The sequence below is a fragment of the Erigeron canadensis genome, chromosome 3 (assembly GCF_010389155.1).
Source record: "Erigeron canadensis isolate Cc75 chromosome 3, C_canadensis_v1, whole genome shotgun sequence".
Taxonomy (NCBI): domain Eukaryota; kingdom Viridiplantae; phylum Streptophyta; class Magnoliopsida; order Asterales; family Asteraceae; genus Erigeron; species Erigeron canadensis.
In genome coordinates this window covers 7,014,758-7,030,470 of record NC_057763.1, presented here as the reverse complement: position 1 = coordinate 7,030,470, position 15,713 = coordinate 7,014,758, and the positions used below count along the sequence as shown (strand labels likewise).

Genomic DNA, 15,713 nt, shown 5'->3' with positions numbered 1-15,713 from the left:
ATGACCCTCTTTGAAAAAAGTTATTAGAAATTACCTAAAAACTCTTAATTAATTTATAATAATATAAACTTTAAAAATATTATCACTATCACCTTTATATCAACTTTATATCACTCGCCACCATCACTGCCACGACAAATAATCGTCGTCATCATCATCGGTTGTCGTCACCACTAAACCGCCGTCTCATTGATCGGGTACCTTGATCATGATTTTCTTATCCAACATATCCAACATATATATGCGCATATTATTTGATCCCATTATTTTTAAATTAAACACAAATACTAGAGCATGAAACAGGGCTTCTCTATTTTAAAACCCAACAAAATCTTCATTAGTTTAATAATTCCATGCGTCACCCACACGCAGAAATCAAGCTTAAGATTTAGAACCACCGGTCCATTATCCACTAAAATGGCGAATCAGGCAGTCAGCGGGTCAGAGAAAAAGTCAATCACTCATGTCATCTTTGACATGGACGGCCTTTTGCTCGGTTTGTACTCCATTTTTTTTTATTACAACTTAAATAGTTTCCCCATTTCCTAATTTCGTGGTTTCCCAATTGATGAATTTAGGAATATTTTAATTGTAGTTTTAACTTACTATAACTTTATTAAGATCTGCTAGATAATTGAAAAACATACTCATAAATTATTGATGGTGTACTTTTATTTCACTATGTTATCAATGCTGTATGTAGCTTTTTTTTTTTTAATTTTTTTTTTATAATAAATTACAATTTTCAACTATTTTTTAGTTAAAAAGCAGTTTGTATGTATTGCAAATCGTGTTGGGTTTTTGAGGGTGTGAACTAATGAAGCCGATAACAATGGCAGACGGTGTGTGAGAAGGGTGCATATTATTAGTTATTATTATGACTTAAATGTTGTGTTCAAAATAAGCAGTACTGATTTGACTCTGATTAGAATAAGTGGGGTTTTCTCTTAAATTAAGCTAAAACGCACTGATAGCCGATCACTTCAAACTGCGTTCTGGCTTTTTTAGAAACGAAATAAGCTATACGAATTCCAACTCCCAACAAATGTTGAAAAGTCGGTTGATTGGACATTGATAGTCAAAAAGTTGGTTCTTAGGAATGAAGGGTGAAAATGTTATGGTTTAAGTTTTGTGTTTACAGTAAAGTACTAGGTTTAACACATAATGGGATCATATTGTTTCACGTTATAAAGTCCTGATAATCTTGGGAGTTAGTTGTAATAGCAGTGAATTCAAGTTACGTGATATAGCGCACCATGGCAAATGGTGTGTTCAGTTTCTGGTTTGGTGGTTGGTTAGTGGTACTAGAAGGAAAATAGTGGTACCATAGAAGCGATGGTTTATTTAGAGATCCCATTTCTCGCATTCAAAAAGTAAGGTGTCTAGTGTTATATTGTCATTATAAAGTATATGTTTCATCGATGTATCTGGAACAACATCAAACTTTCGGTCTAAAAAAGACACATCTTGTGTCAGGTACCATGATGCATAACTTCTTATTTGGTTAGTGTCGTATGCGGTTAGTGTTGCTGTTAGCTTGTACTAAACATATGTTTTTCTTGGTTCTCTTGAATGTTAGAATCTCAATTTACCATACTATTTAGATATGGAGATCATGAATCATGATGTATTTTATTTTGTAAAATTCAACTTGGATCACAATAGGGTTTGTAAGTACGATCGTTGAATACTATGAATGCAAATAAATGTTTTACGATACACAAATTATTCGATAACATCATAACACCCATGCTTGAAATTGAGCCATTCTACTCCAACTCTATACTGGCCTTCCATATTTGGCAATTTAATGTTTTAGGTATTAAAAATAATGCAAAATCTTGTGCTTGCAGATACCGAGAAATTCTATACAGAAGTTCAGGAGATTATACTTTCAAGATTCAACAAAACGTTTGATTGGTCTCTAAAGGCAAAGATGATGGGGAAGAAAGCAATAGAGGCTGCACGGGTGTTTGTTGAAGAGACTGGGATCAGTGACAAACTTACAGCTGAAGACTTCCTGGTTGAACGAGAATCTATGCTGCAGGAAATGTTTCCTACAAGTGAACTCATGCCAGGTACTACGTGTTTAAGTTATCCCTAGGTATTATGCACTAGCTTATTCATTGGGGATCTTTTTGTGTGGATGAAATATATGACATAAGAGTTTAACTGATGTTACGGCATAATAAAAAAAAAATTTAAAAAATGGTAATAACGTGTAAAGGAACTGGCTTTGATAACACTAATGGGCATGGCTCATTTTATCTCTTTATTATTTTGGATAGGAATGATAACTTCGCTTTCTTTAAACACTTCGATTAAAATGAAATTCAAAAACACTTTGGTAAGCATTTAACATTCTTGTTTGCCGTGTCATACTCCTGTGTGTATCCTATGGGTTCGTGGTTTCTTAACCTATATACTACATTATCAAATTTCTTTATATAATATTTGAATATTTTGAAATGTAGGTGCAGGCCGTTTAATCAAACATCTGCATGCCACAGGAGTGCCGATTTGTGTTGCAACAGGGTAGGACAAAGCTTACAATCCTTACTATGTATCAACTTTATAATATTGGGTTTAAAAAAGCTAAATTTACCTTGAAAGTCTCAAGAATTATATAATTGTATGTATATGTGATTTCAGCACTCATAAACGACACTTTGCACTGAAAACACAACAACATGGCGAGTTATTTTCATTGATGCATCATATTGTGATGGGTGATGATCCAGAAGTTAAACAAGGCAAGCCATCACCAGATATATTTCTCGCAGCTGCCAGAAGATTTGAGGTGAATTTGCCTCTTATTACTGCTTTTGTAAATTACTAATTCAGTCATTGACATAATATATTTGGTGATATCTGGAGGAAACAGGGTGGATCGGTAGATTCATCGAAGATTCTTGTTTTTGAAGATGCACCCTCAGGAGTTCTTGCAGCTAAGAATGCTGGAATGTAAGTACTCTCATTTCATGATGTTATATTATATAATAATACCAACCCATACTGAAGTAGTCGTTCAGCTCATTAGTATGAGTGAGTTACTATGGGTCCCTACTTTAGGTACCGTCTATTTTCAGTTAACCACAAACTTTCTATATGCTCTTGGGGTTAGTTTTGTTTGTTGAGTGCTCTTGCAATTTACATCAGAGATGGTTCTTGTAACTCTCCTTGTAACAATACTGAGTGCTTTTTTTAGAGGTGGCAATTATGACCCATATACTTTTGAATTAGGCAGATTGGGTTATATTTTATCTTTAGCGGGTCACATTTGTGTAAAGAAAGTTGGTTAATAAGGATATGAGTCAAATGGGTTGTAAGTATTTGAGATTGTATATTTGATGATTACAACCTCCTAAATCACCTTGTTCAAATAAATTAGTGTAACATTACAAATTTATAATAATGTAGTTTTTGGAATCATATCTAAAACACACCGACTATATATAAAGAAATGTAAATGCTTTTAGATAAAGTACTTTGGGTGAACGCAACCTGACCCGTCATGTAAACGAAATAATTTGTTTTGACCCTTTCTCTGACTTCCCCAGTTTGCCACTATACAAATATTGTGCAGGTCTGTAGTTATGGTTCCAGATCCAAGATTGGATAGCTCATTTCATGAAACAGCAGATGAAGTTCTGAGCTCACTGTTGGATTTTAATCCAGCTGAGTGGGGCCTCCCTCCATTCACTGCTTCAGCAACCTAGGATATACTTTAAGGTAACACAAAACAGCTTCAGAAGATACTCACTAAGTCACTATCTTCTGGGAGCAAAAAGGTAATATTCGAGGGATAGATTATTGCACGAAACATCACATTGCTTTGATACTTGATATGTGTCTGGACACATTTGCCAAACACGGTCCATTTTATGATATTTGAATCATGCTTTTTGTTAGCTACAATTGTTCTATTGTTTACTATGTCCTGGGCATCAGAGTTATACAGCTGACAGATATGTCTTTCGGTGTTTGAAGTCTGAGTGGGGTGTCCAGGATTGCATTCTGAAATAGTGTGCAAGTGTGTTCAAACTGCATAGTCAGTTTGTAGGTGACTTTGATTATCCGGCAACTTATAATATGTACTAATAAATTTGAAAGTAGGTTATTCAAAACTGTATATCTAATAATTCCGCACCTCATAATCTATTTAGTCTAATTTTTCTATGTAAGAGAGAACGATGTTTCATGCATGTTGACCTCAACGTTTGAATTGCACACTCCATTTTTATGTTCGTTGTGACACCCATCATTATCATGAATATGGCTATCATAAAATTACAAATAGAGGCAATCTTAACATTTTTGAATACGACTTTCATCATAAGCATAAACAAATCCTACCTATAACTGAACAAACTCTACCAACAGGCAAGAGGTTGTGAATTCGAGTTTCATGATGAATAAATACATGTTATAAGTTTCACTAAACATATTCTCTTAACATTAATGGGCATGTAAATTATTTTTGCCAAATATAATGGAATTGTTCTATAAACAAAACATATATCATGATAACGATATTCCACCTAATGTTCCAAGTCTTCCCTTTTTGCAATAAAAGATGTGAGTGAGACCGCGAGAGTTAAAGTCAATTTTGTGGTTCTCGGTTCACCTGTTTCTGACGACAATGTGGACCTTTTAGCACCATTACTTGATTCTTGTGGTAACTATGGAAACACAACTTGTGGAAAAAAAACACGACTATGATCCTTCACAAACGGTCCTGAAAAATCGTCTAAAACGAATAGGATGTTTTTTTTTGAATGATGAATAGGATGTTATTGTGGGGAGGCTGAAGTTTGCATTAGATATTAAATACTCCGTAGGTAGTAGGGCAGTCATAACACCTATTTAATAAGGCTTGTGCTTTCTTTTGGTATTAGAATAGAGGAAAACGGTTGTCGTTGAATTCGGACAAATGGTGTAAATTCGAGTTTTGTAATTCGTCCTTGTACAGTGACTCCCCTCACTATTTGGTGGAAGTGGTTTTTATGAATGACAGTAAACTTCCAAAAAATAAAAGAAAGATATTAAATAGGTATTACGACTGCGCTACTACCTATGTTACAACCGATTTTTTTTTACAAATTTTATTAAGTAAACTCAACAATCGCAAGGTGACATCTCAAATTAGTGATTAAATACCTATTTCTAAGTTTGGACATGGGACCTCGTTAACAAAACCTCTCACTTCCCTCATAGTTCAAATCATCAGGAAACCTTATAATATGTCTTTAAGAGTAAATATACCCATTATATATTTACTAGACATAGGGATTTCAGTTTTCATCAATTATCATATCAAGAATGATAGATTATTAGTGACGGTCACACTAACGTGGTTCTAACAGAAGTATTTTTTTTTCTATCTTTGTTAAAACCTGAAAGCAGTCTTTCTACCTTTAGTAGAGGTAATATTATCTATATCTCAACCTTCCTCATACACCGTTGAGATGGTATGCGGACCCAAAATTTGTGGAAAACAACATTGGGAGTTACTTACAAAATCTCTGGAAAATTTCCCATATTGCACCTAGCATTAGTGTTCTTCTTCTCACATCCGTGGTGTAACGAGGGTTTGAATGTGTATAATTAAGAAAAGGTGATATGGCCCCTTAGCACCACGTTGTTGTAGATATTGTTATCCAAGAATTATTGCATTAAATAATACTAACAAACTTTTGGGGGAAATAATATACCTTTAAAACTTTTTGGGGAAATAATATACACTACAAGAAAATTTCCTTCCCATTTGTGACTTTAGTGAAGACATGATGTTCTTTATATAAAATTTCGTTACTTAATATCATTATTCTTGTAGTGATACTTTTAAAAATTATTCTGAAAATTCTTCTAAAATAATAAAAAATGACCCATGAGACTCTTTCTTAATTTTATTCTTTAATTAAGAATTTTAGATAAAAAAAATAAAAAAATAAAAAAAATAAAAATCTTTTAAAGTTACTCTAACTTTATAGGTAAAATTGGATCACCTTTAAGTATCGGATTAAATCTAATTGTCAAGATTTAAACATCAAATTTTAATTTTAATCATTAAATTTAAACCAATGATTAAAGTTGATCAAACTGGATCAACTTTAAAGGATCTAATCCAAGCTTTTTTTGGTTATCTTTTAGAAAAATTATTCATTCTTTTTTTCATAATATAATATTAAGTTCTGCTTGAAACGTACCACCACTTTAGGCTAAAAATCAACATCTCCTTTTTAGAACATGTGGGTATGAGACTTTGAATATTTATGAGCTTTTTTATTTAAAATGGTTATGGCTTATTAAAGTTTTTTGAAATGGATTTATGGATTTAATGTATTTTTTTGGTTTTTTTTTTAAAAAAAATTCTAATATGGAGATATGTATGAAATATGTCCTGAAAGCAAACAGATGTGGTGATCATCGATTAAAATGGGTCATAAATCATTCACCTATATATGTTTGCTTGATTTTGTTTTTCCCCATTAAAAGACAGATATTTAAAGTGAAATAGATCGTAGGCTCGTAGCGTTGTCTTTGTGTTGTCTTTGTAACGTCTGTTGAAACCACGTTAGTTTGATCGTCACTGATCATGTATCATTTTTGATATAATAATTGACGATAACTAAAATCCCTATGTCTAGTAAATATATAATGGGCGTATTTACTCTTAAAGACGTAGTATAGGGTTTCTCATTAGATGATTGGAACTATGAGGACTAATGTTACACACATTAAACATCAGAGGAGTTGAATGTGTAAATACTCTTATTATAAATAGAGAGTCATTAACCCTAAATTAGGTTAATGGAGAATCACATAAACACACCCTAATCCCTCCTAATTTTTCGTGTGTGTATTCCTCTCAAATTCGTGCATCAACTTACAGCCGAATTACTCATCCCATTATTACTCAATCATCTTGTTATGAGAACCCGAAATCAATAGCAATTATGCTTTAATGCTCTTACAGGTTCCACAAGACGATCCAGGATATTTTATCACTCGAATCGAATCATGTTTATTCCAACACCATCAAATTGGTCAGGGGAAAAAAAATCTATAGCAACAAAGAAAAAATAATATGTAAAGACATTTCTCTAAACTCTAACACTGCATTCTCGAGTTATTATTGCAAGGGAAAGAAATGATAGGATAAGAAAAGAGCTAAAAAGAAAGAAAAAATAAAAAGTAAAAGTTATTCTTGAGTTAATAATAAACACAAGAAATGAGAAGAAAGGATAGAGCTATTTGCATTCTTGAGTTTCAAACAAAAGAAAGGAAAGAATATAAAAGTACAATTTTACAATGATACCCTTTTTTTATATGAGTAGAATATGTTTGGTGGAAAGGTAGGATGGTAATTAGCTTATGTAGTACAGTGAAACCTCTATAAATTAATAGTGTTGGACTCAGATATTTTATTAATTTAGCGAGTTATTAATGTTAGCTTTATATTTTGTAGTGCACGTTTTGTAATTAAGTAATTATGTTGTCCTTTGAGTCTATTATGTTTTAGATAAGGGTTTATCATGTAATTAGCCATGTACTTATTTGTAATTATGAGAGGGGGTTTAAGTGCAATTTATATGCCTATATAAACCCCCCACATGGAATAAAACTTAACCTTTTGCACCATAATTAATAGTAGTTCTAATACCTACATTCCCTCAAATACCTACATTCCATTATTTCTCATAAAGGTTGACTACACAATTTGCATACATTACACTTGGTATCAGAGCAAAATCACAACTTGTGAATGATCCATGGATTGATTTTGTTCATCTTGTGTGCTATTTTGTGTTTTTATCCCAAAACCGAAAGCTTTGATCTTTATCCTCTATACTTGTTAAAGTAAACGAATTTCTTACTTTAATCCACTCCTTACCTTCCTTAAACATCACCCATAAAGTTTCAACTCCTAACTCAAAACACAATGTCTTGAAATTGAAAATCAAATTTTCTGTTCTGAATACCGGATTTCATACCGGTTTTCAAATTTCTTGATTAGTAGGTCTAATACCGGGTTTCATCTGTGTTTTTCATAGATTGAATACCGGGTTTAATACCGGAATTCATACCGGTTTTCCCTCGTAAAATTTTCATTTTTCTTATACTTAATACCTGGTTTACACCAAAACCGGTATTTGTTTACTTTTCCATAAATTCAATAACTTCATCATCATGGGGGGCATCTCTTGTTTGTGCTTCATCTCCACCAACTTCATTGCTTCCAATAATATCTGTTTCAGCACTTGCCCTTACTTCAGTCGTCGCATCTTCTCTGTTCTCCCCCACGTGTTGATCCTGATCATCAGGGTCATCACGTCTATGATGGACGACTGCAGCTGCTTTGCAAGAATCTTCTAATTCAGCAATTCGTTTCATTGCTGCCTCAAGTTGAGCGTCAGCAATGAACTTTTCTTGTTCAGCTTGTTGTTTTAGAAGCAAGAGTTGATGTTGATGGTCAAAACGGGCTTGAAGAGTTGCAAGAATGGCTTTATCGAAAGAATCAGCTTGAGTGTCTAGAGAAAGAAGAGCAGCATATAGATCGTTATACAGAGAATTTACGTTGGAGCGAATTGATGTATTAATATGTGGAGTTGATTGATGAGGAGAATGGTTGTGATGTGAGGATGAAACGGAAGGTGAAGAATGTTTTGGTGATGATTGAGGATTAGAATGAGGAAGGAGTCCAGCGGCTTCTAGTTCTTTGAAGAGTTGTCTTTCTGCTGGATTGGCTTTAAGTCGAATGCCGTCTGGATTTAGAGGAGGACTAGAAGTAGATGAGGATGATTGAGAATTGGCAGGGGCTTTTCCTGTATCAAGAGGAGGATGGAGCACAGCGGTTGGTGGCGGTTGAGTTGTAAGAGCAGGAGTGACCGACGTAGATGTCGTTTGCACAACTGTAGGCTCCGTTGGGTTTACAGTGTGGCCTGAATGGTGTTGGCCATCAGGACTTCCCAATGATTTATGAAGCAAAAGCTCTACATTGGTTGTTTCAGAACTTCTTGGCCCAACACAAGTGTCAGGCACAATGTTCCGGATGGTGGGACTTCCGGGTTCTCCAAGATTGCCCGTTGAACTGGGAAGTGTATCCCCAGCGCCTGTCATATGAACATGAGCAGGACTTCCAGACATTCCTTGAGAAGGTGGAATCACCGTCTCTCGGTCTGTTGTTGCAACATTCAAAGAATGTGCGTGCTCAGAAACAAGTGATCTTAATGGCGATCTAGACTCGATAGTGTGAGCAAATGAATGTGGGAGAGAGGCAAGAGTCTCTGCTATTTCAATATCGACATCCTCCAAATGAGGAATTGATAGTAGGCGTGGTTGGTGCCTGTGCAGTGATGAAACTGGGTCCTGTAGAGAGAACCCAGAGTGGCGGGAAGGTGAATTATGCGAGGGTGGGGAGTCCTCGGCTTCTAACCTATTGGTGGCATCCCGACAAGTTGTTTCAACTGTCGGAGGGCCATCGTTTTCTTTTTGCCCTGTACCTAACCCAGACCTCACATCCTCTCCTTTATGTTTTTCAACCCCTCCCTCAGGACCGCCTTGTCTCTCCGGAATATTAAACACAACGTCATTAAAAGGATTAGAACCTTGAGAATCTTCACGACGTGTGGAAGGAGCAAATTCTGGAACATCCTCAAGAATTGGATTAAGAGGAGTCCTGACCTTTAAAGTGATTTTAGGAATCGGAAGGCGATCAGCAGATGATGATGATGATGATGAAGAAGAAGAAGATGGAGTCAGAGGAGAAGGAGCAGTGAAGGAAATAGAACGTGATTTTGACTTTGATTTCCTTATTGATTTGGCGCGGTGGTGAGTTTTTTGTTTCTTTGGTTGAGACTGAGAAGGAATGTCGGTTGATTGAGATGGAGCGGAAGTGCCAGGTGCCGATGCGTCAACAAACCCCTCTTTTCTTTTTCTTGACACGGGACCCTCACTAGGCGACCTATGCGGGCGTGGGGAAGGCACAACTCGGTGTTGAGCGGCCATACGCCCGTCTATATACACTCTGTAGATCCTTAGGTCAGGATCATCTTGTGGCACCCGACTCAAAAGAGATTCAGGAATCGGCATAAAAGGAAGATGAGAAAGACGATCGTTTGCATAAACCGATCGGAAACTTGATATAGCGATGCGATGAGAATTGGGAAATCTTTGGATGTTGTTGTTGTTGGTGATGAAATGCTGCAAGATAACAAATAGAAAACGAATAAACGCAATATATTTCTTATTAGCAGTAAACTTCCCATTTACTTGAAGACGAAGATGATCAAAGGCCACGGCAGCAAAATCAATGTGAAGATCAAATGCGATGCCAAACAGATATGTGATGGTGGCCTTTGTGAAGTCGTCTTGTCCTTTCCTTGAAGGAGTGAAACAGTTGTTGATGATGGAACATAAAGTGTGCCACAAAGGATGAAAGTTCTTCTTCTTGACATCTTTCAGAGCTGAGATGTTGCCATCGTATCCCAACTCCTGGACTCTTTTTAAGATTTCAATCATGGGAGGAAATTCGATGAAATCAGTTAGCCCTTCCCTTGAATCAGCAGTAGGGAACTGGAGAATTTGCCTGAATTCTTCAAGATTGAAGGTGAACTCTTGTTGGTCTCCATTAGTTGTTAGTAGAGAGAACTTAAAGAAAGGTACGGCTCTGCCACGTCCCGGTACATATTGAATCGTGCGCCATAGCTCAAACAGTAATTGTTCTTCGATATCAGAAGCAGTAATGGTGAAAGCACGATGTAGTGGATGATGTGCGATCACAACCGGGATAATGCCATGTTGGCAGGAGAATGGTAGCATCAATTGCAGATTTTTTGGCATATTTACAGTGGCACCATCAACGAGGAAATCCAGTCTGCGATTGACAAGTATGCGAATAGGAAACATTGTTCCCAAGGTTAATTTATTCTTAAGAGAAAAGTGAATCGTGCACTGTTTTTCACAAAAGATGTAAAGATAGTACAACAAGGCGTTCTATATCTCACTTCTTGTGGAAAAACAGTGTAAGATAACTATAAGCACACAGATATTTAGTAAAAAGGAAAGTAAAGAAACAGATCATACAACTGGTTTTACAGAAGATGCGAAGGCAGTACATCAAGGCGTTCGATGCCTTGCTTCTAAGGAAAACCCGATGTATGATATGTTTTGAAAGAGTATAAGGAATCACAGTTGATTATACACCGGTTTTCACAAAAGATGTAAAGGTAGTACAACAAGGCGTTCGATACCTTACTTCTTAGGGAAAATCAGAGTATAATTAAATGTCGGTAAAAGCACAGGAGAATACAGCAATAGTTGTTTGTGAGTCCAACCAAGGTTCATGAACATTAGATTGTTCATAAACGCGAAATATTAAGGGAGCACAAATTTATATGGAAATTCTTGAAGAAAAATTTAATGTTTTATGAATTGTGTAGTTTATTGAAGGTTTTGTAATGAAAAGTTATAAAAAAAAAATAAAAAAAAATTTAATGTCGAGAGAAAAATTGGACAGAGTGTCCCTATAGAAAAAATGTGTTTTCAAGAACTAATACTGGTAGGAAAAAGTACCAGTTTTTTGCAAAGCATCAAGAAATCAAGTGAAAACTTGAGATCCATGTACTTGCTTATTTTGTAAAAGCATATTATGTAAGTATGACAGATGACAAGCAGGTAAACATACACATACAACACAGAAATAAACAGTTCAAATATGATATATAATACAGATAAATGGCAATTGATCATGAAGACAAAAATGGAAATGAAATAAGATACCCGAATATGTGGATAAGACAAGAAAGGGCACACGATAATGACACGTAATCAGACCTGAAAGGGAAAATTTACAAATTCCAAGATTTTGTAAGTGAAAACCGGTATTAAAGCATTTAAAAATGGAAATACCGGTTTCTGTGAAAGAAACCCGGTATTAGCACAGTATTATGGGAAAACTGGTTTTTGGGTTGAAAACCGGTATTAATATTATTAAACATAGAAATACCTGAAAGCCGGTTTTCGAGAAAGGTAGAACAAATGCCGGTATTCCAGAAGTTTTGGTACACAGTTTGAAGGAAAGCCGGTAAGAATGCCGGTTTTTTGAGAGAATGCCGATTTTAGTAAAGGAAAGAAAAAACTTAGAGAAAATTTGGAAAGTTTATATTGGGGGCCGAAGTCCGGTATTTATAGCGGTCAATACCGGATTTGACTACCAATTTTCCAAAATCCGGTATTGGTTTGAAATCCGGTATTGATATGAAACCCGTTTTTTTTTTTTTGTGGTGTTGAAGGAAAAGTTTGTAGATGCGGATGGTGATTTTTTGGAAAAGTTTAGATGCGGATCGTAAACAGAAAAATAAAACAAACTATGCACAGAACACAAACTCCCCCTAGACAGAAGCATGCAGTCAAGAAAGAAAAATATTTAACTCCCCCTAAATTCATGCATTCTACCCTTTTCTCCCCCTCAAACATTGCACTTAAGAGCATAGAAGCATACATCAAATGTTTGAAAAGCAAAATAAGTTTAGAATGAACGGCATAGAAGCAGTTAAGTATCTAAGTTCAACATACCCAGCTTGGTTTTCAATAGATTAAACCTTTGTTCGTCCAAAGGTTTAGTGAAGAGGTCAGCAAGCTGGTAGTCAGTCGGGACAAAATATAGTTCGATGTTACCTTTCTCTACATGATCCTTGATAAAGTGATACCTCACATCGATATGCTTCGTCCGGCTATGTTGAACTGGATTGCATGAAATAGCAATAGCACTTTTGGAATCACAGTATATGGGAATCCGATCATAGTTGAAGCCAAAGTCAGATAGTTGTGTTTTCATCCACAGAACTTGTGAACAACAACTAGCAGCTGCGACGTACTCCGCCTCTGCAGTTGAAGTGGAAACACAATTTTGTTTCTTGGAAGACCATCCGACCAGTTTATCTCCCAAGAACTGTACACTACCAGAAGTGCTTTTCCTATCAAGTTTGCAACCTGCATGATCTGCATCTGAGTAAGCTGTTAGTTCAAATCCGGTATCTTTTGGATACCATAAACCAAGATTCATGGTGCCCTTAAGATACCGAAAGATGCACTTTACAGCCTGAGCATGACTATCCTTAGGGTCTGCTTGGAATCTTGCACACATGCAAGTGGAGAACATAATATCGGGACGGCTGGCAGTTAGATACATTAATGAGCCAATCATGCTTCGATACAGTTTTTGGTCAAAGGATTTACCATTGGGGTCAGCATGAATTTTAGTTCTGGCTTCCATTGGTGTACCAATTGGTTGACAATTAAGCATTTCAAACGTTTTCAACATATCCTGAATGTATTTGTTTTGACAAATAAAAATCCCATTTGAAAGTTGTTTTACTTGTAAACCCAAGAAAAAGTTTAACTCCCCCATCATGCTCATTTCAAATTTGTCAACCATAAGGGCAGAAAAGTTTTTGCAATATTTGGGGTTGGTAGACCCGAAGATGATGTCATCAACATAAATTTGAATGAGAATGATGTCACTTCCTTGTCATTTGATGAACAAGGTTGTGTCGATTGTACCTTTTGTGAAGCCATACCTCAGAAGATAGGTAGATAGAGCATCATACCAGGCACGTGGAGCTTGTTTGAGACCATATAATGCCTTATCTAGTCGGTAGACATGATTCGGGTGTTTGGGATCCACGAAACCTTCTGGTTGACCGACAAACACTTCTTCTTTGAGAACTCCATTAAGAAAAGCTGACTTGACATCCATTTGGTAGTCAGTGAAGTTCTTGAATGCCGCGTAAGCAAGAAAAATGCGAATGGCTTCTATTCGAGCAACGGGAGCAAAGGTTTCATCGTAGTCAATACCGTCTTGTTGAGAATAACCTTTAGCAACCAATCTAGCCTTATTCCGGACAACAATGCCGTTTTCATCCTTCTTGTTCTTGAAAATCCATTTTGTAGGAATTGGAGCTTTGTTGACATTCGGATTGGGAACAAGTTTCCATACCTCCAGACGATTGAATTGTGTTAATTCTTCTTGCATTGCACGAACCCAGTTAGGGTCTTTCAGAGCTTCGTTAACAGATTTTGGTTCTACAATGCTTAGAAAATTGACGAATAAACATTCGTTGGCGGAAGCTGAGCGAGTTGTCATTTTGGCATTTGGGTCCCCAATGATTTGAGATGGAGGACGTGGAAGCATAGAGCGGGACCATTTACCAGAGTGAGGATGAAGAGAAGCAGGTTCATTATTTTCATCCGGATTCAGAAATCCTGCAGAATGTTGATCAACAATTTGTTCAAAAGAAGGTTCAGTCGGAAGGACATAAGCAGCATCAGGATCAGTGTTATTGCCAGAGGGATGATGAGAATTGCTGGAGGAACTTCGTTGGGAGGAATCTTGAAATGAACTCTTTGGGGCAGGAGATCCAGAAGGAAAGTCAGGCGAAGATGGAGAAGATAATTCAGAGGATGAAGATGTTGATGAATTATGCTGATGGAAGCTGGAAGAGTCTGACTGAGATGAGGTTGAAGATGAATTTTCAGGAGAGACCAAATTTGTTGGCTGACTTGGAGAATGATCGTGATAAAATTCATCAAACACAATGTCTAACTCAGCAGGTGTAAGAGTCGGAAAAGACCTATGAGTAACAGATGGAGTGGAAGATGCGGAATTTGATGGACAGTTGAGTGAAGAGTCAGAACCATGTTGTTCAAGAACCATATCAGATAGTTCATCAAACTTGACATTCATGCTCTCCATGATATATTTTGTTTGACGAAAGTAGACACGATATGCAATGGATTCTTTTGAGTACCCAATGAAGTAGGCCTCGTTCCCTTTGGGTTCAAATTTACAAATATTTTCACGATCATTCAAAACGTAGCAAACACGGCCAAAAATATGCAGAAAGTTCACGTTGGGCTTCCTTTTGTTGATCACCTCGTACGGAGTTTTGTCGAATCGCTTGTTGATGATTGAGCGATTTTGTGTAAAACACGCAGTAGCGATTGCTTCAGCCCATAGGTTTTGTGGTAACTTAGAGTAAGCAAGCATAGTACGTGCAGCTTCGACAAGAGTCCGATTACGTCGTTCAACAACCCCGTTTTGTTGTGGAGTTCTGGTGGCAGAAAACTGATGAGAAATGCCAACGGAGGAACAGTAAGCTTCAAGAGTGGCATTCTTAAATTCAGTACCATTGTCAGAACGGATGATTCTCATGGTTGATTGGATGTTGACTTGAGTCTTTTTGATGAAATCGATGATAACTTGAGGAGTTTCACTCTTTTCTCGAAGGAAGAAAACCCAAGTATAACGAGAATAATCATCGACAATGACAAAAATGTACCGTTTTGCATGAATGCTCTGAATACGCATCGGGCCACACAGATCCATATGAAGAAGATGTAATGGGGCGTCAGTACTTAGGTGTTTCTTTGGTAGATGCGACGCTTTCTTCATCTTACCAATGGCACAGGCGGAACAAACTGTGTTTGTCTCAAACTTAGCATCAGGAAGACCATCAACCAATTGGTTAATTGCAAGAACATTAATGGTGTGAAAATTGAGATGAGATAAACGACGGTGCCATAACCAGGTTTGTTGAACAGAAGCTTTGGACACAAGACATATTTCAGATGAAGGAGTGGGAAGTGAGTTGAGATCAATAGTGAACAAGTTGTCATCACGGGTTCCGGTAAGAATATCAACACCGTCT

General features: G+C 36.5%; 1 protein-coding gene across 1 annotated transcript; it reads left to right on the top strand.

The window, feature by feature from the left end:
• The first annotated feature begins 290 nt into the window (after positions 1–290).
• LOC122592482 ((DL)-glycerol-3-phosphatase 2) lies at positions 291–4,205 on the top strand. Its single transcript, XM_043764720.1, has 6 exons — positions 291–496; positions 1,854–2,078; positions 2,475–2,535; positions 2,653–2,800; positions 2,885–2,964; positions 3,587–4,205. The coding sequence occupies exons 1-6, from the start codon at positions 295–297 to the stop codon at positions 3,717–3,719; spliced, it is 849 nt and encodes a 282-aa protein (XP_043620655.1). The 5' UTR covers positions 291–294; the 3' UTR covers positions 3,720–4,205.
• The last annotated feature ends 11,508 nt before the right edge of the window (positions 4,206–15,713 follow it).

Coding starts and splice junctions, on each gene's coding strand:
- LOC122592482 (XM_043764720.1), top strand. CDS start 295: ATGAAACAGGGCTTCTCTATTTTAAAACCCAACAAAATCTTCATTAGT. Junction 2,536..2,652: donor CCGATTTGTGTTGCAACAGG/GTAGGACAAAGC, acceptor ATGTGATTTCAG/CACTCATAAACGACACTTTG. Junction 2,801..2,884: donor CAGCTGCCAGAAGATTTGAG/GTGAATTTGCCT, acceptor TGGAGGAAACAG/GGTGGATCGGTAGATTCATC.